The sequence below is a fragment of the Diplotaxodon limnothrissa genome, linkage group LG15 (genome assembly GCF_057381915.1).
Source record: "Diplotaxodon limnothrissa isolate DT_005_m linkage group LG15, D_limnothrissa_male_GT1.1, whole genome shotgun sequence".
NCBI classification, from domain to species: domain Eukaryota; kingdom Metazoa; phylum Chordata; class Actinopteri; order Cichliformes; family Cichlidae; genus Diplotaxodon; species Diplotaxodon limnothrissa.
Window position 1 is genome coordinate 7,451,265 of NC_140610.1, and position 24,690 is coordinate 7,475,954.

The 24,690-nt window shown below is 40.0% G+C and overlaps 3 protein-coding genes across 5 annotated transcripts; 2 read left to right on the plus strand and 1 right to left on the minus strand.

Annotated features, from left to right (window-relative positions):
* Window positions 1–1,096: 1,096 nt before the first annotated feature.
* tpd52l1 (tpd52 like 1) lies at window positions 1,097–17,703 on the plus strand. Of its 3 annotated transcripts, none has more exons than XM_085373608.1 (6): window positions 1,097–3,513; window positions 9,929–10,044; window positions 10,152–10,300; window positions 12,338–12,439; window positions 15,617–15,677; window positions 16,837–17,703. In XM_085373608.1, the coding sequence occupies exons 1-6, from the start codon at window positions 3,495–3,497 to the stop codon at window positions 16,957–16,959; spliced, it is 570 nt and encodes a 189-aa protein (XP_085229734.1). In that variant the 5' UTR covers window positions 1,097–3,494; the 3' UTR covers window positions 16,960–17,703. The 3 variants fall into 3 exon arrangements, with proteins under 3 accessions (XP_085229734.1, XP_085229732.1, XP_085229733.1); XM_085373606.1 differs by lacking the exon at window positions 1,097–3,513 and adding an exon at window positions 8,052–8,871; XM_085373607.1 differs by lacking the exon at window positions 1,097–3,513 and having other exon boundaries at window positions 9,224–10,044.
* A 2,144-nt stretch (window positions 17,704–19,847) lies between these two features.
* hddc2 (HD domain containing 2) lies at window positions 19,848–21,526 on the minus strand. Its single transcript, XM_085373079.1, has 6 exons — window positions 21,446–21,526; window positions 20,950–21,071; window positions 20,591–20,693; window positions 20,451–20,519; window positions 20,236–20,374; window positions 19,848–20,161 (listed from the first exon to the last, which is right to left on the minus strand). Exons 1-6 carry the CDS (start codon window positions 21,521–21,523, stop codon window positions 20,004–20,006), a joined length of 669 nt encoding a protein of 222 aa, XP_085229205.1. The 5' UTR covers window positions 21,524–21,526; the 3' UTR covers window positions 19,848–20,003.
* Window positions 21,527–22,422: 896 nt separating this feature from the next.
* On the plus strand, window positions 22,423–23,374 carry cenpw (centromere protein W). Its single transcript, XM_085373358.1, has 3 exons — window positions 22,423–22,509; window positions 22,590–22,703; window positions 23,348–23,374. Exons 1-3 carry the CDS (start codon window positions 22,423–22,425, stop codon window positions 23,372–23,374), a joined length of 228 nt encoding a protein of 75 aa, XP_085229484.1.
* Window positions 23,375–24,690: the final 1,316 nt, after the last annotated feature.

Sequence of the window (24,690 nt, forward strand, 5' to 3'; positions counted from 1 at the left end):
TCAGCTGTATGTGGATCAGTTTTGTGTTTGGTTTTTTTTGTTTGTTTGTTTGTTTGTTTGAAGCTGTCTGCCTGCTTGACAGTTTGGATAGTGACAAAGCAGTTTTGATGCAAACCTCTGAATTCATTCGCACTGGCACGAGAGAGAGTGCGCACAGCGAGCGCTGCCAGGAAACGACAGATTTTTAAGAGCTTTAAAGGTCGCCACCTGGCAGCAGTCAGCCAGCTGCTCTCTCCACTTATCCTGTCACTCTTTTTGTTTTTTGCTTTATTTCATTTTTTTTTATATATATACCTTTGATGCCTCGTGATTGTCCTTTAACATCTTTTGTCCGTGCCGCTGCCCCATGAGGTGTGACTGGACTCTGACCTCAGCTGTGAGTGGATGTGGAGAGGCGGGTGATTACAGTACAGGTGGAAAGTTTGTGTCTGTGCATCCGTAGCAGTTGCTGTCGGAGCGAATATTACAGCACGTTTCATCACTGAAGCAGATGATTGGATGATTTGCAGTGCAATGCCATTAACTGGGATTTATCCCATGACCTGATCTCTTTTCTACATCTGGGAGTTAACACATACAACGTGTCAGCTGTAGGCGCAATATACATACACAGATTGTTACACACCCGATCTGAACAACCACAACAGGGTCACGATTCTGGGTTTGAATCTGTTCTCAGGAAGTTTGCTTTTCTCTTCACTGTAACCCAGAGACTCCCATCTTACCTGAGCTGTGCCACAGATATCCTCAACTGCACTCTAGAGTCGCAGCTCTTCCTGATGCCTGGAGCTTCAGGGATTAGAAACCCTGGTTTAAATTCCAGGAAGTAAAACCACTGTAGTGTCAAAAGAAGATCAAACTGTCTGGGTGCAGCCGCCACTGTCCGGTCTGCACTCTGGTCACGGGTTAAACCTGTACATTACAATATGTATTAGTAAATCAGCAGCATGGAGGCGGATGTGCAATGAATGGGCCAAACTGAATGCTTTTAACATTTACTCACATGCATTTCATGCAGGCACGTTTCAGCTACACTGGTGTATTGAATTGCTGCTTGTTTTTTTTGTTTTTTTTTTTAAAGTTATTAAATGATTGACAGAGAATATGTCCTTTAGACTATTGTCCTTTAGCATTTTCCTAAATTTAAATTTTTCTTTAATGGTTAGCTCGTAGAAAAAAAAAGATGGCAAATTTGCCTTTTGTTTTTGGGGTTTTTTTGTAAATACAGATAATTGAGGTCTTATGGGATGGTTCTTTTCCATGTCACATCAGGTTTTTACCCTTTTATACACATCTGTGTTGCATAACTCTGCCCAGTGCTAATGCCATGCAGAAATCCCATCTTTGTTGTTACTGTTGTTGTGTTACTATAGCCAGGAGCTCTTTGGTTAAAGCTGTAACCAGAAGCTGCTCTGTATATTCATTTAGTGACATTAGAGTTGTTTCAGGTCATGATTTTTTTCCCCTTGCTGGGAAGCATTGGCTGGTTGACACCCATGGTCTTTGTTTTGTTTATATGACATTCCCGGTTTTATTGGCATAAATATGCAATGGTGCCTTCACATCAACAATAGATCAGATTACCAACTTTTTATTCAGGGTCCTGCAAATATTACAGACAAGGGTGCAGTCTTATCAGCCTGCTGTTGTATGTGTTATTTATTAGAACAGTTAATAGAGCAGTACAACAGGCTTCTTGATGTAAAATAAATTTGTCTGAAACTACTGTTGAAGGAATATATATTTATGGATGTCTTACCCATACCACACAGAAGATATGCAGATGACTCAGTGTTTTCCTGCTAAAAATATGTTTTATAGCTTCAGATTAAACTAAACTTCTGAAATTTTATAAGTGCCACAATGCAGTGGGTTTCGCTACATCCCAAATACTCTTTGTACCTTTTTGCACAAGTTACTCTGTCACCATGTTTCCGACTCGCTCTTTGGATTAATTCGAGGAGGCTATTGCACTCATCAGATGAATATAATTTAAGGCCAACACGGGACTAACCCTGTCTCGATGAAAGAGTTAATCACGCCAAAAAAAAAACGATTTCAGTGTCATTTCAGCATAAGTTTGACTCAGGACAAGTGATGTTGCAATATGGTGGTGTACTATCAGTAACATCGGGTTGGGTTTTCCCTATCTAGACATGCAAAGTTGTTGGAACGACAACAGCAGCAGGTTTATGTGTACACGCCACACAGTTATCCACGGGTATTCCTATTCAAGGAAATGTTAGAGACGCTTGATGAGTATGTTCCTTGTTTTCACCAGGAAAACCTTCTTCCACCTGCTGAAACATCTGCTAGTAATATTTGTTATTGTTGCTCACTTAGCCAGGCACAAACACTGTTTTCTCCTGAACATTTGCTTTATTAACGGAGAATAAAGTAAAGTAAGTCAAATGCCAAAATGCCCCGGTTTGCCTGATTCTTTTTTATATTAACGCATCACCGAAACACTCTGCTTCTTTGTTCGTAGATAAAGTGGAGGCCTCTCTCAATTATGCAGCTCTTTCTGAGGTCTGTTTGACAGGGTGTTTAAGTGGCTACAGTCTGTGTATTCGTGTAAGCACGGCTGTGACTGCAGTTTTATGTCAGCAGGGGTCATAAGTGCACCAGAGGAGGTGAAGCCAACATAACCATGGGCAGTCTAAGGCCAAAACCTCATTATTTCCTATGAACAAGTAGACACTAAAACAGCGGTGTAATGAATTCTGAAAAAAAAATGGCAGATTCATTAATGGCTTAAAAACAAGTAATAACATTAAGTGTAAGTGGCTTATTTAGTGTTCAACTGAAGTGTGAGTAGTCGTGTCAGGAGTGGTACAAACACACCAGTAAGAGCAAAGCCAACCTTATTTACTTTACTTAAGTACTTTAAAAACAGAAACCACTGACCAAAGTGTTAAACACGGGAATAAAAATACATTAGAAAAAATTACATGAATAAATATAATTAAATTACAGCACAAAATGAAATCGATTAAAAAATGTACAATTAGACATGAGTGAAATAATAAGTGCACAGACAGTGCAGAGGTGTAGTACATGCACTACTTTATATGTACTAGTAGCTCACAACATCCAAGATGGTTACATTTAAATATTTACCTTATTTTTATCTCTTTATTTGTATTTTTATGTTCCGGTTTGTTTGTTTTTTAATAATGAAAATGAAAATATTTCTCCACCTCCAACAAACACATTTATTTTCTGGACCTTTGTCGCTGTGGCATCTTCGTTGTGTCCACCGAGCGCAGCTTCCTGTGCACGGAGCAAATTAACTACATTAAAACTGCGCGCGCTCATTGGCTCGCGCTGCAGGCTCCGCCCGGGAACTGGCCCAGCGTGCGTGACATCCACGGAAACTTGACACACGGACTGACCCGAGGAGCGGTGCAGCTGCCCGTGCGGCCGATCCTTGTTGACTCAGAGCGCGTTTTTTTTTATTATTATTTGTTGTGAAGCTCACCTGTGCGTCGCTCATGGAAACCAGGCAGCAAGGTGAGTGAGTGCCGTTTCTTACCTCTCAGACCGGGATAACTGAATCCGCAGCGTTACTTTTTGTTTCCAGTTGATCTGATAATGAGTTGAACTTGAGTGTTGCACGCGCCACTGTTATGACGTCGCTGTGGGAATGGAGAAGAGGGGGGGGAAAAGTGTATAAAGCGGAGCATCTGCTGCTGCTTATGTCAGCTTCATCTGTTGCTGCATGGCGCCTTCAGTGTAAAGACTGTTTGTTGAGGGTGCTGCGTTTTTAAGAAGCAGTGCAACAGTTAAGAAGCTTCATGCACACACACGCACGCACACTGTAAGACGACATGGAAACTCCTGACCAAATCCTGGGCTGGCTACTGTTTACCCCCTCTATGTGGTGACTTTCAGGCTATTTGTGGAAGTTCTGCAAAGCCAGAATGCTTTCTATTCACCTCAGGAATTGGCTTAGCCCCCCTCCATCCTTCCCCTGTCCACTACCTTTGCGCTTTGGTCTGCTGCAGGTACTGCAGGAGATAAAATCACTGCCGCAAAAGGCTTTACAGAAGACGCATTGCTTTCGTTTTCTACAGCAGTGCAAAGAATCTGTGTTGTTTTTAGAGTACAGAGTGACTCCAAGCTATAGATAAATAACGTTGACTGACTGCTCAGACCAAATGAATTGTGAAAATGAAAGCTGGAGCTCGAGCAGTAGCTCTGCTTGTGTGGGATATAAAGGATTGCTTATTCAGGTAGGTAATTGCATTCTTTTGCAGTCTGATTCTAAATAGGTACCTGTTACAGCTAACAGGAAGCCGGAAAGGCTTAGAGAGGGAGGAAAAAGGGGGGAAAAGACTCTGATATGGGAATATGAACTTTATAATCAACTTATTTGTTTTTTATAAAGCAATACTTTTGGTTATATTTCATGGTTACCCATGTACAAGCAGCTGTAATGTCTGGAACAGGGATTTTTTTTGTGTTAACTGCTGTAAATGTTATGTGCAGTATCTACTGTTTGCCAGCTTTAATTAATTTTTTCAGCCATATGACCATCCCCAAGCCTCTGATTTAGCATAGCCACATGACCGCTGGGCCGAATGGTAATCTTGTGACCAAAGGTATTTCACCCCCACAAAAAAGCAGGGGGAGGGAGGAGACACACAGAATGGACAGTAAAGAAGGAGACAATTTTCTTCTGAGCACCCTATGACATAAATCAGTGTTAGTGCTAAAAGACCCTCACAGTCTGGTATGACCTGCTTTGAGTAGCTAAAATCACACATGTTGCTGTATAAGACCCACCTCTGAGGAAATTATTCTTCTTTATTACCATAAAACATGCTTTTTAGATTAAAATGTATGCTCAGTGTTTTTCCACCCAAGTACGTGATCTTTTTCTTCCCTGGAAAAACTGTTTTTGCCAGTCAGCTTTGCCTCATTGTCAAAATGTGGAACCAGAGGGACATATTGTAAGTGAAACTGGCCTTATCCTGGCCAACTTCCTCCTGTAGTGCTGGAGTGTGGTGTAATGAGATTTCATCTGCAAGAAGGGAGCTTGTATTGCCTAATAGCTTCAGATATTCTTTCTGGATTGTTTCAAAGTTATACAAGATCCCATTGTGAACCCTCTGTGGCACTGATTTCTTCTTGGTCTGGGTCTCTAAATAATAAGAAGGAGCTACATCATGTTTAAAGAGCTCGGAGAAGTTCATATCAGTGGCACATAGGGTCAAAAGTCAGGTTTCCTGTTCCTGCACTGAGCTGGGCCTAACTACAGCTGTCAGGGAGGAGAAGTCTCCATGTTTGCATGTATAACCGGATTTCTTGTGTCCCCTCACCCTGCTGCCTTGCTCCGCTGCAGAGATGTACTCTAGTGTTCTGAGTGGATCAGTGGTGGACTGGGGCAGCATGGGCCCCGGAGAGGAATGGGTTGATTCAGCCATACACGAGGGAGAGCAGGGTAAGACTCAACTCTCCCAGTAAAGCAAAAGAAACCCGTAAATCCACCCTGAATCACAAAAAGCATAAAACCACGTCATGCAGTGGTGCTCTGAGCAATGCTGAAGCAGTAAAGGTGCAGAATGTTTAAAGGTGCCTGTCTATAGGAATTACTGGAGCACTTATTGCCCTTCTGTTATTCAGTGTTGATTTAATGAACAGTCAGATGAGTGAGTTTGGTCTGTGTGAATAAACCAACAAGTAAAAAGACAAAAAGACTGGAATTTTATTCCTTAAATTGAAGGGAAAGTCATTCCTTTCATTGAATTTGATATAACTTTACCCAAAGCAGCAGTGATCAGGCTGATTTGAGTGCATGATACCTGTTAAATCACAAATAATCTATTTTTTCAAAGACCTGAAATATGAATGTATATGTGGGAATGCATTTAAACCACACGAAATGTTTCTGCAATAGAACAGAAAAAGATATACTACGTGTAATATGACAGGTTTTTGCTCATAGCTACAGAAAATTATGGTCCACCTCAGCCCTTCAGAGCATTTTAACATCTTCGGTGGATTGTTTCGGTATCGCGGTACACAACGTTACCGTTTCATTTAACACTCTCAGCTCTCACCAATTGTGTTTTCTTCCACCACATGCAGCTGTCTCCTTTAAAAAGCCTCCATAGGTTTTATGAAACCTTGTAAATGCTAACATTGTGTCTGCTGGGTGAAGTTTCGACGTCTTTCATCAGTTTTGGAAGAAAATGCAATTCTGTTACAGTGCAAACCATTTGAGGGATATACTGTATACGTAAAACCACTAGCAAAAAACGTTGGCAGTTATATGAGATGTTGCTGACTGATAGGATGATTTCTTTGTATGAAATTACTCACATTCCTGTGTTTCCCTTAAACCAGTAAGCACTCTGTTCTGTCTGCAGGAACTTCCTGTATGCTTACAGGCAGTTTCACAGCCTGTGAGCTTTCCCACTTTTGCCTTTTTCCCCTTCCTTAAGCTAAAATATTAAATAAGAACTAATTGCTTGCAAAATTAAAAATTCTGTTTTCCTCAGGTACTGAACATGTTTTAAACTGTGACTTTACTCAGGTTTGAATCAAGGTAAGCTTTACCCCTCTGATGAGGAGTCCCTTAGGAAAAGCTCATATGGTTTTACCTCCGTCGTCCAAAATGGGGAAAACCTGACAGAATGGGGTAAAACTTCACCCTCAGGGGACAGCCGGTGGGGTCACACATCAGTGTCTGACACCTGGGCCACGTCCACCGCTTGGGATATGCAGCTGGACAGCACAGGTGACAAGGGATGTAGATATAGAGCCTGTAGATTAGATCAGTCGTTCACTTTGGCTGAACATTTAAACCTACAGCTACCCCTAGGGCTTCTGTTGGCACAAGCAACATGGTAAGCATCAGGCAATCTGATCTGTGACAAAGCTATTAAAAACTAAATTCAGTCTTTTATCTCAGTAACGATTGAATTATTTGTATCTGCCGATACATGATTTTTGTGGTGTCCTCAAATGAGAATGCACTCAGAGGTGGCAGTGACTGTTGTTTATCACTCGTGTCACGTTAACATAATAGCCATCTAGAATTTCACATGGGATGTATCCCTAGCGGTTATAATTAAAAAGCAAACACACAGACCCCACTGTATATAATACAGTTTGCATTTAGTCTCAAATATAGACCACACTCAGCCTAACAGCAGCAACAAGGAAAATGCAATCAAACAATTAACCAATCAGATAAATTTAATAAATCCAAATTCCTGCAATTTTTTTGGGGAATTTATTTTCTTTCTGTTACCAAGTGTCTACAATATGTTAAGTGTTCAATCAAAAGTTTTTTTTGTTGTAGAACATAGTTTTTATATTGTATATTGTATATTGTATTATAAAAACAACATGAAATTAGCATTGTAACTTTTCACAAAGTTTAATCTTCTCGTTGTTAGATGTTGCCTGCACATTTCTAGTGGCCCACTGCTCCTGTTTAATTAAAAAGTGTCAGTCACACAGGCCTAGAGACCAGTTTTTGACACCTGGCAACCTCTGGTTGCTAGGGAAACGTGTTTTTCTGAACTGGTTGCTGTTGCCAGGTGAAGTCAGTCGCGGAGAACGTCCCACAGCTAAAACTTGCTTGTGATTGCTTTTGTCACTAGCAGGTTGTCACCGTCCACTGTAGTTTGCATGGAAGACACAGACTTGCCTGCAAACACTTGCTAACAAACCACCGAGCTTCAGCAACATTTGAAAAAGTGTGACAGCAATTAGACACGGAGAAATCAAATGCTGTGTATTATCGCAAAACTTTTACTTTGAAGGCGACCAATCATCGCCTCTACTGCAGTAGCACTGTTTCTTTGAAACCAGTTTCTTGCTAGCGACTGCCAGCAACCACTTGCCAGCCAGTCAGAGAATACACATTTTTCCTTTGCAACCACTGCTTGTTTGAGGATCCCCAACTGGTCTCTAGACCTATGTGAAGACCTGGGAAATTGAGATTGTCAGTACCTGATCTTACACTGAATCTTGTTTTCAATGTCTGTCTGTTTGATTTTACCCAATGAACATTAACCTTTCTGCAGGTTATTCCCCTTTCACTCTTATCTATATTTCACTGTCAAATAAAGGCATAAGATGCCTTATAACTACTCTTAACCAGGGTATTTCTTAGCTAAAGCAATATTTTGGTGGACCTCAAAGGTTTTGGACAGACAGACATAGCTTAGGTCTTTAAAAAAAAGTTAGCTAAAAGGAAATCAAGGTTAGCCAAAAAATTGCAAAAATCATCAGCTAACAAGTAAAGAACAGCACTCAAATGTGGTCATTCATAGCTACCTTGCAGTGGTTTTTACCTTTATATTCAAAAGCACTTTGAAAAGAAAACATAATCTGTACCTTGCAGACGAACTTCAGCAGAGATGGTGTGTTGTGTTGTGTAGTGTTTTGTTTCCCAAGCTTTACCAACTCTGGTAGAAAATATCTAAACCGGGGCTCTGCCTGGCTTTTTAAGGCTGTGTAAACAGGGACACTGCTTTCTGAGTGCACTTAAGACAGACATGAAAAGCTTCTATTGAAACCGCAGGGGTTTAAAATCTCATTGTCCTCCTGCTGTGTAATGTTAGCAGAAAAAGCTCTTTACTGTAGAAAGACCTGCAACGGACTGAACTGCTGCAAGCTGTGCTTGAGTTTCGTGCTGTACGCTGTTTTTGTGTGTGAGTTTGCTGCATGAGCTGCTGCTGTGTCCCCTTTAACCTTAGTTTTCAAAGAACTGAACTGCTGATATGTTAAAGTAGCCACTACAGTCAGTGGAGAGTGGCGACACAGTGCAGTACATTAGTCTTTACTAACCTCACTGTCCCCTCACCTGTCTTATAATGCGGCCACATCAAGAGAGGGGACACCTCACCGCAGGTACGTGAAAACGTTTTACTTCCATCCTGTCGAAATGGCGTCTGAGTCAGCATTTAAAGGGATAACTTTAAGTGTTCATTGACACACGACTTGCGTGTATTTACCTTTCTTGCGTTGTGTGTACACTGCCCTCCTGCTGTTTCCTGGTACTGTGTGCTGCTGTTAAGCCCTTTACAAATATCATAAAAGCAAATGGTGCAACAGTATAAGACGGATCATACTAAAATAGTCTAAGCGAGTTCACCTTCAGCTCATGCTTTATTTTGGGTGTTTGCACCTCTCTGCAACTATTATTTCAATAGAATTAAAAGGTAAATAAACATTGCTAATCAGAAAGCGTCATTTACTGTAGTTGTTTCATTCTGTTTGTGTATCTGAATTATGTGTGTGTTCTGTCCTGTCTAATCATATTTCATTTCTTATAGCTCGTAAGTTGGGCAGACGGCTGCGATGCCGCTCTTGTAAGCAAGCGGAGGTTTTACATAATGTCTTTAATCTCAATTCAACGCTTTTCCCCAAGCGCATGTTTTTCATTTGCTACAAAACTGAAAATCAATCACTGCAACTTAAAATTTGCTCTCCTCCCCGAAGTCTCAACCCATCTTGTTTGAGTGTGCGTTAGTGTTTGTGTTTGCCCGTGGTGTTGGTCAGCAGAGTTTAAGCACGATAATCCACATCAGTTAAGCCAGATTAGGGCACTACAGGCTGCAGCCTCAGATTACATAACTGTCAGAGACACGATCAGAGATGGAGACAGACACAGAAAACGTGGAAAAAGCAGAGTCAAAAAAAACAATGAAGCAGAAAAAGGCAGAATGAGGCATGGATGCCAGATTGTCTCTGACATGGCTCATTTAAAAATACACGATGGCAACAAAACAAGTAACAATACCAGGAAATAAATCGGCGCCAAGTACAGATTTACTGGTGGTCAGAGACCAGATTTTCACCTTGAAATGTTGAATTCACACCTTGTCATTAGGGTGTCGTCAGTTTTAAGGTCACACATGGACACGCTAAAGTGCATTTATGGTGCCTTTGTGTGTGTTTCACACAGGTTTTCTAGATTCGGAGCCACTGAGAGAGGCTGATGAAGACTTTGTGTCAGACGTCAACCTGAGCGCCTCCATGACGGAGGAAGAGAGGGAGGAGATTCAGCAAGAGTTAGCTAAAGTAAACACACACAAGAACACAAATATATCTTTAGCATTAGGATGATGACTTTTTTATCTCGGTCTATGAAGTCACTTTAGAAGCTGTGTCTTTCTGTGCATGTCCAGCTGGAAGAGGAGATCGGCACACTGAGGCAGGTTTTGTCTTCCAAAGAGAAGCAGCATGCGGAGCTCAAACAGAAACTGGGCATCACTCCTCTGAGCGAGCTCAAAACCAACTTCAGCAGAGGCTGGCACGACATGCAGAGCTCAGTAGCGTAAGTTACAGTGTGTGTGTGTGAGAGAGAGAGGCTACATCACACAGCTAAGAAACAAAGAAAGAATTTGTGTGCTTAATAAGGTTTGTGTTTCGAAGTGTACACGGCAGAATGGCTTTTATGTTAGCTGTAAACACTGATGCCCTTCATAGGACACACTCAAAGTAATCACACAAAGAGCAGGTTTCTCTCTTCTTAACAGCCAGCATTGACTATCCAAAACGAGTGCCAGATATCAAAAAGCTAATTAAAAAAACATAATGTTCTGCTCCTGGCTGCACAGCATGTGTGTGATTTGTTATCTTTGTTGTGCTCACTGTAACAGACACCATAAACCTGATCAAAACACATCACCCAGTGCTGAAGGCTATGGTTGTCCTCAGTGCACAATTAGTAGTACATGTTCCCTTTAGCAGCTGGAAGTCATTGTACTGTACTATGATTTTCTTTTAAATGTCACTTCCCTACCTGTAACAGGAAACATTTATTGTTTGTGTACTTCTCTTTTTTTTAAAGAGAAGTTGTCGGTGTATTTCTGAAAAAAAAATTCCCTTAAAGAAATATTGATTTCAACTGTGTGCTTTAAAAAGTGTACAACTATCTACCAACCTAATAGTGAATGAAATGGTACAAAACGTGCAGCCCTGCAGGTTTTAGGTTTGATTTTACCGGGGCTTTGATGTTCATGCAGATCTGCAGGAGTTGATCTTATTTAAAGATTAATAGGAATAGTTTGGAGTTTGGGGAAATGTGCTGGTTTTCTGTTCTTTCCAAAAAATCTCAGAGGGTGACAAATTAAAAGGAAAACAGAAAGCCTCGACCTCCATAGTAAGAAGATCTGGTGGTTCTGTAATGCTCTGCATGCATGGCACTGCGATCGACTCAGGCTTGTAGGACAAGCAGGGATAGTTAACGGATGGAAAAACATGATGGTTTAGCAGTTAAGTGCAAAGTGATCAAATTTACCCAGTGATCCTACATTTCTATCTCAAAAGGAGTGTTTTTTTTTTCAAAGATAACATCCAGATGGTTGGATAAAATGAAAAGTAGTGAATCGTGCCCAGTCACCACATCTCATGTGAATCCGGTGCTTGTTACACTGCGTTCCTTATCACTGTGATCGGGAATGTTTTCTATAAGAATTATTTTTATCCCTTCACTAGACCTTCAGAGACATGCTAGGACAGACTGAAGCTGTTCTGGCAGCATGTATTAACCTAACACCTTAGCAGGAACCCAAATACTATTGTGTTGGGTTTTCCTTTTAATTTTTCATTTATCTGTACAAGACCAGGTGATAATAGTTAGCTCCAAAGATACTTGGTAAGTCTCTTGATGGGAATACTAAGCTAAAGAGCCATCTTCTCATCTCCAAAATGTTGTTTCTGTAAGATCTTTTAGTGTCTCTGTCTCCAGAGAAACAATCAAATTTTCTGATCAGATGGTCAGCACTGAGCTTTTATCCAGACAGCAAGAGACAAAGAAGAGCAAGAGGATAGTCTCTGAAGGCCAGCTTTCTTATCCAGTTACACTTTTCACCGAAGATCACCTTACACACAGACTCCATCCTCATCTATAATGAACCAGGGTGACCACAGCAATGTGTGGTGTTAGAGAAACTGGGCAACACAGACATGCGAGAAGCTGTGATAGACGATCTGGAAGCAAACAGGCCCAACATAAATTCATGTCAAATTTCTACAATACAAAAAAGCAAAGTAGGGCCTTAAAGTTATGTGTTCGCCTTTTTACTTAACGCTAACAAATAATTTCAAAATAAGCTAGATGGTTATTTTTATTACCAGTGATTGAAGTGAGGCTTTGTAAAAATAATTGCACATATGAATTATCAGCTAAAGGAATCACCCAACATGAACTGTGACTTATTCCATTTGCTCCTGTAAAACCTCAGTAGTGCAAGTTTTAATTACAGCATGTTCATGCTTTTGTTTTCTCCGAACAAGCCTGTGTTGTGTATGCGTCTTTATCTTTCACTGCACGCACCTTTGTGTGTTTTGTTTTGGGGGTTTTTGGCAGCTACAAGAAGACATCAGAGACGCTTTCCACAGCGGGACAGAGAACCTCGGCAGCCTTCAGCACGCTCGGCAGCACCATCACCAGGAAGATTGGAGATATGAGGTACAGACTGATGGTCACATGTTCATTGAATTTCCTGCTTCACACTTGCCAAACAGCTTTAACAGTGACAGTAGTTGTATGCAAACCGTGTGGCCAGTCACCCAATGAATTTGGTTGTTCTGTGGACACATGGCGTTGCCTTCTGTGACACCCGATCTGCAAACGGTTTTAAACATAGATTAGATAAACTGTTTCAAATGTCTAAAGTCATCTTGCCTCTTCAGTGAAGCATGTTCGCCAAATAGTGTGATAAATGTCGTCCTTCTGCAGAGGAATATGTGCTAATGAATCGAAGCCCTTGTTTGTGAAGGTTTTCAGTCATTGTTTGTCTAAAAGTGGATTTTATCTTAATAAAAGCTGTGCTAGTAGTTCTGCTGACAGGTCAAGAGCATCTTGTATTAAACCAGGCTTCCTTTGTCTAAACACATGGATTGATCCCATTAATTGCTTTAGTCTTTGAACTTTTTCACCATTCAGTCTTTAAATGTTGTTCATGTGTGCTTGTAGCTCACAAAAGATACCATTTAAATGTGCCCGTTGCAGGCACTTGATCATCTTAAAGCTCCATTATCGGCTCATCTGTGTAACTTACACAAGCATTCCGGTTGAACCCATCTGCCCCGCGTGCGCCTCCACTTTTAACCAGCTCGGTGACACTTTCTATCTGTGCTACCCATCTCTGTGTCTCAGACAGCAGAGTTTTGACTCTTGGTCTAAACAGTTCAAGGCAGCATCAGATTATGTAAGAAGCACTAAGCTGCTTTCTGAGTCAAAGGGCTCGAGGCAGCAGCTGTCTCCCTCGGTCACTTTCTGTTGTTGTTGAGCTGACAGTCTACATTGCTCTGTTTGAGAGACGGATACACACACACACACACACACACACACACACACACACACACACAATGTTGGGGTGTTTTGCAGGAAAGCATGTGTCCCTGTGTTAAATGTGCACAGATGACTGCGTGACAGCGCAATGGTGATGCAGAAAGTATTTCCAGGATGTGCAGGTGAAAACAAAAAAAGCTTTTGAAGGTTAGGAACCAAAAGCCCAGTGAGGACATCACAATGTCACCAGGCCCATGTTGCTAGTGCTTCATAATAATAATAGTTCATATTAATAATGTAATAGTGGTGAAATCAATCAGAAGTCTTTTCTGCAGACAGTTTGGCTTTCTTTGGCTTTAAGTGGAAGCACAATTACACTTAATTATTCTATACCAATACTGTACTTATATACTTTTTATACTATTCTAATTATACAATTAAAATTATACTATACTTTCAGTACTTCCCTGTGTAATTTAATGTATCCTTTTTTGAGGATATCAATTGCAGAAAAGCAACAACTTATTATCTTTGGTATATTCCAGCATGTTTGGTCTAGAGTTACTGTTCCCACGGAGGTATGTTCTCACACTCTACACAGGTTTGGTTTGTGTGGGCATGAACTTATTCGAATATTTTTGCTGTGGATATCTATCTATCTATCTATCTATCTATCTATCTATCTATCTATCTATCTATCTATCTATCTATCTATCTATCATGATCATTAACAAAAAAATGTTGAAAGGTTTAACTTGCAACATTTAGTAATGAACTATAAATACTGGATGTGCCACAAAATGTTCATGCAAATATGAATAGGAGCTGCCTGTCTGGTATAACATGTGTTAATGCTGTGCAATTAACACTGACCAATGACGCCAAAAAAAGCAACCCACAACCTACAGAAAATCACGTTACAGGTAGATTAATAGAAACAAACTGTCAAATCAAGTCAGTCTGTAACACAGTTACAAAGATGATTTACACTGTTGTTTGTCAACCGAGTTCCACAGCTGGGTTTCCAGTCACTGTGACACTGTTTCCCTTGTTCTTCTTCTGTTTTCTTCTTCTAACACAGATTGTTTACACATGTTTTAAGAGTCAAGTTTCAAAGAGTTGGTTACTTGTGTTACCTAAAATAAGTGTAGTAGTGGTAGTTTGCCTTTTGTAGTTAAATAGTTTTGTATTGATATTAATGTTTGGTAAAGTGAATTTGACAGAGTGTGACTGTAATGCTGACATCGGCTTGTCCAAGTATCCTAAAATGTTTTTCCGTCTTTTTTCATGCTTCCTAAGATCCAACTCCATAGGGTAAGGAGCCACACAGTAGATTTTATCAAAGTAAGGAGTCTGTTGCAGTGAGTAGATCTCAGTCAGATCAGCTGATAGCACTAACTGGACAGCACAGTATGGACTCAGTCAGGTTCTGGTCTGAGCCCAGAATCACATCAGTTTTGTTTTCGGGGAGAGAAACTGTCTTCCTGACTGAGTCACATGAGTGGCTGCACTTCCCTGTGCAGAGAGTGCTAAAGCTAAGCTAATAAAAAACAAATTTAGGACCACATTGGATTTTTCAGTTTTAAATTAATAGCTTTATTTAATAAATCTATTGAAGAGAGATTAATGAAAATACACGAGAAACTCTGGAGTGGCTGCTGCTAATTCCTTGCTTGCATATCTTTTGACATGTAACTGCTTTCCTGTACGTAATCCTCTGTCACACTCTGCACATGCACAGCATCAGGACAGAACAGCTAAGCACTGCTCTGACTCTTGGCTTTGTTTCTGGTTTGGTGAGTGCGTGTAACCTGTGTTAATCATTAACTCTTCTCTCACCACGCTCTCCGGGGACAGTTACTCTATCAAACACTCTATGAGCATGCCCGCTATGAGGTAACCACTCTGTGCTTTTGTGCGTGTCTTTGTGTGTGTGTGAGTGAGAGAGAGATGTTTATATGTGAGATGATCATTTAAAATTTGAAGTTTTTGTGTATTAACACAAAAAAATCCTGTGCAGTCTTTAGGAGTTAATGCAACGCTTGCACTGCTTTGTATTTAGTTAAAGGCACTCTGACCCTGACACACCTGGAAAAATACCTGGTGTGTTTTTTTCCACATGCTCACTTCTTCAGGTCATTTTGACTTTTTTGTGTTGCAGTACCAAAAAACCCCCATTGTGTTATTTCAGAATATTTTACAAATCAAACATGACCCCTTTTTGAATAAGGGCGCTGCCAAAAGTAGCTTCTTCTATTTCAGAAGAGGATTTCACAAATAATTGTGTGCTCATGTGATAAGACAGCAAAATGTGGTTTATTTTTTAATAATCTTTCCCTCCCTTTTTCACAGAAACTCTCCCAGCTTCAGGTCTTTTGAAGAGAAAGTTGAGAACACAGTTTCCACTATCAAGGTAACCATGTGTGTGTGTGTGAGAGAGAGATTTAGCATTATAAAGTGATAACATGTGAAAAGCCTCAAACAGAGTGTGTTTGCCTTAAAAGTAGTCTCACTTAATCCGAGGCATTTAGGGGCACTTTTGAATGTTTTTCAAGATAAACTAAAAACTATTTCATGTGAACGCTGCACATAAAGAAGCTGGTCAGGTTGCAGCTTCTAAGTACTGACGCATAAAACAAAGTACTATAATTAGTGTGTAATTATGAGCCTACACTCTGACAGGGAACCCACTGATTACTGACATTTATAGTGATACCAAAACAAGTCCTAAGAGTCCAGAGGAGTGTACTAGGAAGCAACATTTATGGGTTAGTAAGCTGTGAAACTGACCCTGTTTTTACCCGACTAGATCACCAGAGAGGTTTATATTAAGAGTTTTGGTTTTCAAATTGACTGAAAGCACATTTTCACTCATTCATGTATGGATGCTTCAAATGTGATGTAAATGATCAGTTTGGTACATGATTTCTTGGCCTAAGACACAATTTTTGTATTTTTTCCGCTGTACACCATCACAGAGGATTTTAAATCAAACAATAAAGCTGTGATTGAAGTGCAGACTTTCAGCTTTAATTCAAGAGGCTTTACAAAACAGCTGCATTAACGGTTCATGAATTACAAACAGTGGCTGAAAAGTAACTGGAAAATTCACTGACAAGCGGTTCTGTAATCAGGTGACTCGTGTTCCCTTATTTAATGACAAACAAAGCAGACACAATAGCTGAAGTTTCAAAGTGTAAAGGCCCACCAGAGCATCTCAAAGTTATCCAGGATGTGGTGATGTTCACGGGTTATACAAATTTGTTAGTTTGTCCAGTTACTTTATGAGCCTCTGAAAATGTAAATTCTTAAACAGTTAATGGCATTTTGAATCAAAGTTGAATATCTGTACTTTAATCACATGTTGATTATTTGATTTGAAATCTGCTGTGGTGGTCGGCAAAGTTGGAACAAAAGCTGGTGAAATGACTCCTGTTTCCATGTACACGCCCTGCAAATGCCCGACAGCTTCAGTCTTTGTAAAAGTCTGCCACCTTGAGTCGACTCTGTAGCACCACAGAACAAGAACGACAGCTTCAGTGACACTTTTGTGCCTTTGTTTCTTGTCCCAGACAAAGGTTGGCGGCACCGGGAGTGGGGGCAGCTTTGAGGACGTCCTGTCATCCGCAGCGCACGCCAGCTCACAGGACACGCCCACCAACAACTTGATGGACAGCTCTGAGAGGCAGTGTTAAGGCTCCACCCGGACCACGAGCCAGGGCTTAAACGGGAACTCCGCTGCCGATGTGTCGCAGCACTTTAACTCAAAGCTCTGACTGAAACAGTGCACAACACCTTTTGATCCTTAGTGTCAAGGCGCTTTTGCAGAATACAGATTGTCTTAAAACCTAAATAATTACATTTACCCAAAATGACCCCTAAGGCTGCAGTCGTCTTCTTTTATTTTAAAAGATCAACTCTAAACCTCATATGATACGGGGACTAATGAGAGCAAGGAGCCTATAATGTTTTCCTTCTATTTATAGTGTTGAAGGGTTTTTAGTGGATTTGATGAATGCCATCTGTCCTCCAGAGGTTTCCTAACCACGTTAGACCACAGATGTTGATGAGATGGGGTTGGGGAGGAGCAGCTAGCAGATAGGCCTTAAATGACCTGAAACACGACATGAAACGAGTCTGAGCTGATTACACATCAACTTCAGGAGACAGACTGAACCTAAACCCCGCATATCGAGCTGGTACTTTCTTCTTCTTCTATTTGGCACATTTGTGCTCATGTAGTTCACTCGGCTGTCAGATCACAGCTGGGTTTCCCCAGACACAAAACAAAAGGCCGATTCCTCCGTGAGATGTGTAAATTTAAGACAAGTGGAAAAAGTGACAGTAGATGTTCAACACCGCATCAGTATGAGAGTTTTAAAACAGCTACCTTTCTTTATTAGGACAGCAGAAAACTGCTGTTTCACATCTTTACTAGAAATATGTTTGTGATTTAAAAAATTAAGTAATTTTATTACTTAATGCTGTAAAAATGTGACCGATCAACCTGAACATCCTGGGTGACATTTGTATAAAGGATTTTACACTACTACAGAAGATCTAGCTCCTCGGGTTTCACTGTGGCATCTAAAAACATTTTGTCGTCGGCATTTCACGATATATACTCAGTGTACTGATATACACATGGGGTTGGGGAGGCGCAGCCAGCAGTCAGCTGGGAGTTGCAGCTGGGGTCTGTTTGAATATCTAAATGCAAACTGTGAGAGCAACTACAGGAAGCAGTGGTGTATATGTGAAAAAGCATCAGTGCGACATGATGTATCATCGGGAGCACAATTCTTGGCTGTAAATGTGACGCATTAATCCAGCGAATGCTGTTACGCATGTAGTGAAACTACATGAGCTCAGATTTTAACGAACATTTTAACGCTGAAAAATTGAATTCAGTGTCACTATAACTAAAATGTTGGTGCCGTAAACGATGAGAATGATCTTTGCAACTATTCAAATCTGCTCTGTGTGGCAAACTCATTACTTTGTCTTTGTATTATTTGCAGTAAATAATCGTTTGTGTTTTGTAGTTTTTACTTTCTCTTCCATGTGTTAAACTTTTGTTTTTGGTCCTCTCCCATGAGAAGATGCTTGGCCCTTGAAATACATTCAATAAAATCCATAAACAGAAACAGACTCACTAAAAATAACTCGTTCTGTTCTGTCTTTGGAAATTTGATTTCAATAAACCTTTTATGTAATAAATGTCTTTACAGCATAAACACAAAAAGACATAACTGTGACCATCATGTACAATAACACTGTATGTGAATGATCAATAACTGTTTTTATGACTTTAGTATGTATAATAAAGATTGTTTGAACCAAACCTGATGTCACTCTACAGTTTCAACAGCACTCTGGAAAAGCATGAGGAAAACAGAACAAACATTAATACCTGCAGAATACTAAAATAATCGTTTATCTGCAGCATTGTTTCTAAAACACACCTATCATTTATGGACTACAATGTAATGGTGCAGCGACACTGTTGCATTAAAGTATCTGAATTTCAGAACCAGGACCACGTCTCTAAACACGCCACTTCCTGTTCTTATCTATATATGATCACCCAGTTCTGCAAGCTGTTTTCATGCCCCATCCTACCTGCCATTTTTCAATTCTTTCACTTCTGCCAGGATCTGCCAGGCCCGGGAGCCGCCGCCAGTCCCCTTCAAGGCCTTACCCAAACCACAGCTCAATTCATGTGTTGTTGTGCACAATCGTAACGAGACAACGTTTGGTGAGCAAACTGATATTAAATCAGCTCAAAAGAAAATCACTGGACACACTTAGCTCGACAAAGCTACCTTCTAATTCAGAGCAAGCCAAGAGCTCAGTCATGAATAAAAATAAGACCACAACCTCCTTCCATCTATAAAGAAATCAGTGTCTGGTATTGATTTTTTCATTTTCTTAAACCAGCTGCAGCTTGAGGTGATTAAATGCTTGCTCAAAGCTTGAAGGTGTTGCATACACGCAACTGCTTGATTGCACGATGATTGCACACGTCAGCTTTTAGGAGGCAAGCTGTCTGCAAACAGTCGCATCCGCCAGTCAGTCTCAGAGACTGTGGAAGGTTTGCAGATAATTTCTGTCTAATTTAAAAATGCAGAACGACTGAGATCAGTCTGAAGGAATCTTTGACAATAACTGATATCAGACCTACTCCACCACCTTATTTGTTCAGCCAATCACAGATCTAATCACACCAGCACAGGTGAAAAGTTTAAAGCACCAAATTAGTTAAGATGAGAGCCCTCGCCACAGTTATAAATGTGATGCCAAACTTGGGTTTTGAAGCCTCTAAGTTTACTTTCAGGAGCCAAGTGTGAGCGCATCTTTTTTAGATTCATACCTGATTCACATTCAAGTATCAAACACTAAAGATGTACATGTATATCAAATAACTGAAAAACACAAGCTGTCACAAATACAAGATCAAGAAATGGCGTTACTAGATAATATGTAAACGTAGCGGTTCCTTAAAAGTCATTTGCTACTTCAAATCTTCAGTCTTTGCTTTAACTTTGTCTTGGTTTAAAATACGCAATAATGTGTGTAAACTGAAAACATATAAAACAATGACTAAAACAATGAACTGGTGTGATTTAGACAAAAAAAACAAAAACAATATTACAGCTTGTGCGTCCCTGTACAGACTGTTTGTCTGAATCCAGCATCTCTGTCTACCTGAGAAGTCCTGTTCACTGTGTGCGTGTTACAGTCAGGAAGCGTGTGACGTTGTGTGGTCTTTTTCAGGCACCGAATCAGCAGCCTGCGATGGCTCAGACGTCTTTCTGCCATCTGTGTTGGTCATGTGACTTTCTCGCTCTTTGTTCATAGAGCTGACCAACTGGAGAACGTCCGGGTGGTGGAAACGACCTAAAGACAGCCCAGCAAGATCAGAGCGAGTAGAAAAATGGGTAAATGCTACGATAGACGTGCTGGAGACGTACCGGCTGTGGAGTCAAAGAACTCCTGCAGTCTTCCTGGTGTTCCCTCCAGCTCCTCATACTCGTGCGCCTGCAGGATCATCTCCAGCTGGTCAAACTGTTTCACCAGCCGGGCCTCTGCGCTGCTCTGAGTTTCATATTCCTGCACAAGGACAAAGCATCCCGATTATAAAGCACATGGCCAGGAAGCAACAAATGCCATGTTTGCAGAGACGTACTTCCCACAGTGTGTAGATTTCCTGTCTGAGAGCCTCCGGAAGAAGACTCGTTAGTTGCTTCATCGCTTCCTGAAAGGCAAGGAGAAGTTACAACTACAGCCAAGTTTAGTATTTGCCTCCTTTATGATGAAGTCGCTTGCCTCTTCTCTCCTGTGTTTCTCTGCTTTGCTGATGTTATCTGATGGCGCGATGTCTCCCACAATGCACTCTGCCATGTCGTGAACCAGAGCCAGCTTTATGCACCTGGAGACACAAGAGTTCACAACAACAGTCAAGGTCCTTTATACTGCAAGCTAAAAACCTTGCAATATGAAAGAGCAATTCCTTGTGATCTCCTATGAGCAAGTACATGGCGACAGCTGTCGCCATGTCGGAAAGGAAGAAGTCCCTTTTAACAGGAAGAGACCCAGAGCACATAAAAAGAGGAACATTTATATGTTTTTCAGCTTTCCTTTTAGATAATGGTGTAAAAACTGATTTTCAGGTGTATGGGACCCACCTGTCCCTGTCCACTGTGGGGTCAGTGATGGTCAGAGACATCATGGCCATGCGGTACATGTGGTCGGACACACTCTCCGGCTTCTTCACATTCCTGTACACCCAGCCGGTCCGCGGCACCCTCTGCGAGTAATATCAGCCATCAGTGACACACATGCAGATATCTGTCTCATAACTGGTTCATCAGGGGTTTTTTGGGGGACACTCTGTGTGCAGATACTGACTTCACTGTGTTTGATAACTCGTCGTGAGTGCAAGTAGGAATAGTTTTAAGTTTTTTGTTTGTTTGTTTTTGCAGGTAAAGCGGGTAAGCAGACCTAAAAGATAATATATCTCTGGCTTCTGGTGATAGATTTTTCTGGCTTTCCGTTGTGGGGAAATACTGTACACTAAAGGTTTGGTGGCAAAAAACACACGAAGCTGCAGGAACATATCACATGTACACATCTACAATAACAACATAGAGGTGTCTTGGTTCTCTTTCTATAATAACTCACTTTCAATTGTCCGATAAGTTTCATAAACTGCAGCATTTTACTCATGCCGGCTGTTTTGTCCGCGGTGGCCGCCATCATGATCCGCCGACCCGGATACAGAAAGACTGAGTTTGCTGATGTAATAGCGCAAAGCAGCCGCTGGATGGCAGCATACACAACGTAAAGATACCGAGTCGAAGGACACACTTGTATCTGTTTATTCAGGAAGCACTGCCTCTCCTCCTGTCCTCAAAATACACATTCAGGTCTTTAAAATCCTGCAGTTTGTGTTTTAGGAGTTTATGCAGATTTATGGATATTATATAATGTCATCTGCACATCTATGCAGAACATTTTAAAAAAGGAAATACATTGATGAACCTTAGTTTGTTTTTCTTTACCCTTTCCATCTTTTGTTTGTTTGTTTATTTACTGTTAAATAATGTGCTACTTATGCTGTAAGGGCTGATTTGTATCCCAAAATTGGTGGAAAAGTGATTCATTTCTTATGATATCTTTTAATTGTTTGTTTGCTTGCTTGCTTGATCGATTCTTTATTCAGAATGTATCCACATTTGTGCGCTTTTACACAGAAGATACCTAATTTGTAGAGGTAAAAAAATTGTGACAGGTGAACATCAAATTATAAGATTTCCTGCATGTGCATGTTACTTTTACTTTTATCTAAGTTTCAACCCTAATATTTTGTCATGTTTGCCTTAAATCTTCTGCATTTTTATTTATTTATCTATTTATTTATTTATTTATTTATTTATGTTTTGGTATGTTAATACAAGGTGAGAAAGCATTTACTGCTTTGCGCAGTAATGAGTACAAAACTCTAGATGGCGCGGATGAAACAAGCAAGGAGGCAAACGGCTTATAAGACCACGAAGAAGAATCTACACCGGAAGTCAACAAAGCGGGAGATTAGAAAACGTAAACAAACGTTTTTCGTGGGGTGTTCCTTTCTTGTTTCACAGAGAAACTTCATCGACATGTTGAACAAAGCGCCCAGACTGAAAAGTACAATTAAAACGAAGGCGAAGGGCAACATAAACGTGAGGCCGGCGTCAGAGGCGATGGTAGGCTATCGCTTTGTCCGCAGCTGACCGGTAGATGAGCGACGCTAAATAACAGCTGGTTTTTGCTCCTGTGTGCTCAGATCGAACTGCTGACACTGCTGTTCCTGAACAGCCTGGCTGAAGAGGCGAAGGCCAAAGCGTTTGAGGAGAAATCTGCGACGATCAGAGCTCAGCACGTCAGGGCAGTCTCCAAGGTCGGTTTATGTTCACATAACTGCATTAACAACACAATCATGTAACCAACCAGTGATTAGAGATTTACTATTCATTAGTAAATCATTAGTTAATCTATTGATTCCCGATTAATCGTTTGGTTCTGTCTCTCCGTTTAACTAAACAACCTTAAAATTAGAGATTGAATTATTTTCAATATTTCCATCAGTGTATATAACTGTAAAGCACTAAATGTAAAAGAGTAAACTACGTTTTTTTCCCTTATTGGAGGGGTCTTGATTGAATAACTTATATACATAAATCAGCCCTTACAGCAGAAAATACACATTATTTAATATTAAAATAAACAAACAAACATTATTTCTCTGCACACACAATCAAATCACATGTTAACATTTCAAAGACTTTTAAAGAATTGCTCCACGCTAGGTAGTTTCTGCTACTGTAAAATAATAACAGCTATCATCTTGTTACATTACGAAGTTTTTCTTTTAATCATTGTAATTGAAACTACATAAAACAGACATAATTTTATTCCCTCAGTATGCTGGCACTTCTTCTTCATATTATTAAAGATATTTTAAACGTACTGTACAGAAGTTAGAAATTTCAGTGTTGTGTCAAATTGAGCTCACTCTAAAATATTTCCGTTCTTTCTTTACAGAAAGTATTGAAAAAGGCGAGAGGATGATGAAGACGGTGAAGAGCATCATAAAGATTATTTTGGAAGGCAGTGGCAATATTCTTTCATATTTTTAATGTCTTGTTTTGATCTGAAATTCCTTTTTTGAGTTTTTTTTTAAAATTGTATTTCCGTGCAAGTAAACACTGTCCTTTCATTGTTCTGTATTAAACATTCATGAATTTTACACTGCCTAATTTATGTATGACAACTTAAAATATAGAAAATAATTGTTATTCTTATCTGAAAACATTTGGGATCAAATTCTTTTAGAAAGTCCACATTGAAATGCCTGCAGGCAGTTATTTGGGCATTCATTTGGAAGCCAAATTAAATCACTCCCTACCTAAATGTAGTTAAATTTCAGTGGCCAGTGATTCATCAAACCTGCATATACATAATCACCAGTCAGTCCTGATAAGACCTGATTAAGTTTGCTGACTTGATCCCAAAATAAGGTTTTAAAAAGCTGTATGTGTGCAGATGAGCTCTCTCGAATCTGTTTTGTTCTCCCATTATATCCCATGATTCTTCAAATTCCTCACTTCTTCACACTACATGTGTTAGTGTGATGAAGTGATATCCTACTGGTTCCACGTCACTACAGGGTTCCTCATAGTGAGCCAAAAGGTTGAAGTCGTAAAAGTGCCTGATTGTTCTTTTACAGTATCTGCTAAGTTACTAATGAAAAGAGTGTCATGTTTGCTCAACCGGCACCCTGACAGCAGATGTAGCGGGGGAGGGGGTTCAAAGTCATCTACATAACACCCAACAACCAAGAGTCAGGGGTGGGAATTAAGCATTTTTGAAAAAATGAGTTGGAATGGGCTGATTTATACTCCAAATATGGGGCTACTTATTTTGCCTCATTTACATAAACTTAATTATAACCAACTTTGTTCATGTATGAGGCAAAAGACATGTTAATTTATCATGTTTTATTATCTTTGTTATATTACCCTAGATATGGAGATATATATTTATACATACATTTGTAAATGTATGTAGAAAAGTATGTCCTGATAGGTGTGTTCACCTGTCACAAAAAAAAATCTGTTTGGTTTGTTTGTTTGTTTTTATATTACAGTTTTTCTGTTTTTCTTTTAATTTTAACTATTCTTTTTACCTCTACAAATGAGGTATCTTATGTGTAAAAACGCACAAATGTGCATACATTTCCAATAAAGAAGCGAGCAAGCAAGTAAACAAACAATTACAAGATACCATAAGAAATTAATCACTTTTCCACAATTTTGGGATAGAAATGTTCTATAAATCAGCCCTTAAAGCATAAATAACACACAGTAAATAAACAAACAAACAAA

Excerpts from the sequence above, each read along its gene's own strand:
- tpd52l1 (XM_085373606.1), top strand. The coding sequence starts at position 8,835 with ATGCGGCCACATCAAGAGAGGGGACACCTCACCGCAG. Across the intron at positions 10,045-10,151 it reads TTCAGCAAGAGTTAGCTAAA|CTGGAAGAGGAGATCGGCAC; the intron begins GTAAACACACAC and ends GTGCATGTCCAG. Across the intron at positions 15,678-16,836 it reads ACACAGTTTCCACTATCAAG|ACAAAGGTTGGCGGCACCGG; the intron begins GTAACCATGTGT and ends TTCTTGTCCCAG.
- hddc2 (XM_085373079.1), bottom strand. The coding sequence starts at position 21,523 with ATGATGGCGGCCACCGCGGACAAAACAGCCGGCATGAGTAAAATGCTG. Across the intron at positions 20,694-20,949 it reads CCCACAGTGGACAGGGACAG|GTGCATAAAGCTGGCTCTGG; the intron begins GTGGGTCCCATA and ends TTGTGTCTCCAG. Across the intron at positions 20,375-20,450 it reads AAATCTACACACTGTGGGAA|GAATATGAAACTCAGAGCAG; the intron begins GTACGTCTCTGC and ends GTCCTTGTGCAG.
- cenpw (XM_085373358.1), top strand. The coding sequence starts at position 22,423 with ATGTTGAACAAAGCGCCCAGACTGAAAAGTACAATTAAAACGAAGGCG. Across the intron at positions 22,510-22,589 it reads GGCCGGCGTCAGAGGCGATG|ATCGAACTGCTGACACTGCT; the intron begins GTAGGCTATCGC and ends CTGTGTGCTCAG. Across the intron at positions 22,704-23,347 it reads ACGTCAGGGCAGTCTCCAAG|AAAGTATTGAAAAAGGCGAG; the intron begins GTCGGTTTATGT and ends CTTTCTTTACAG.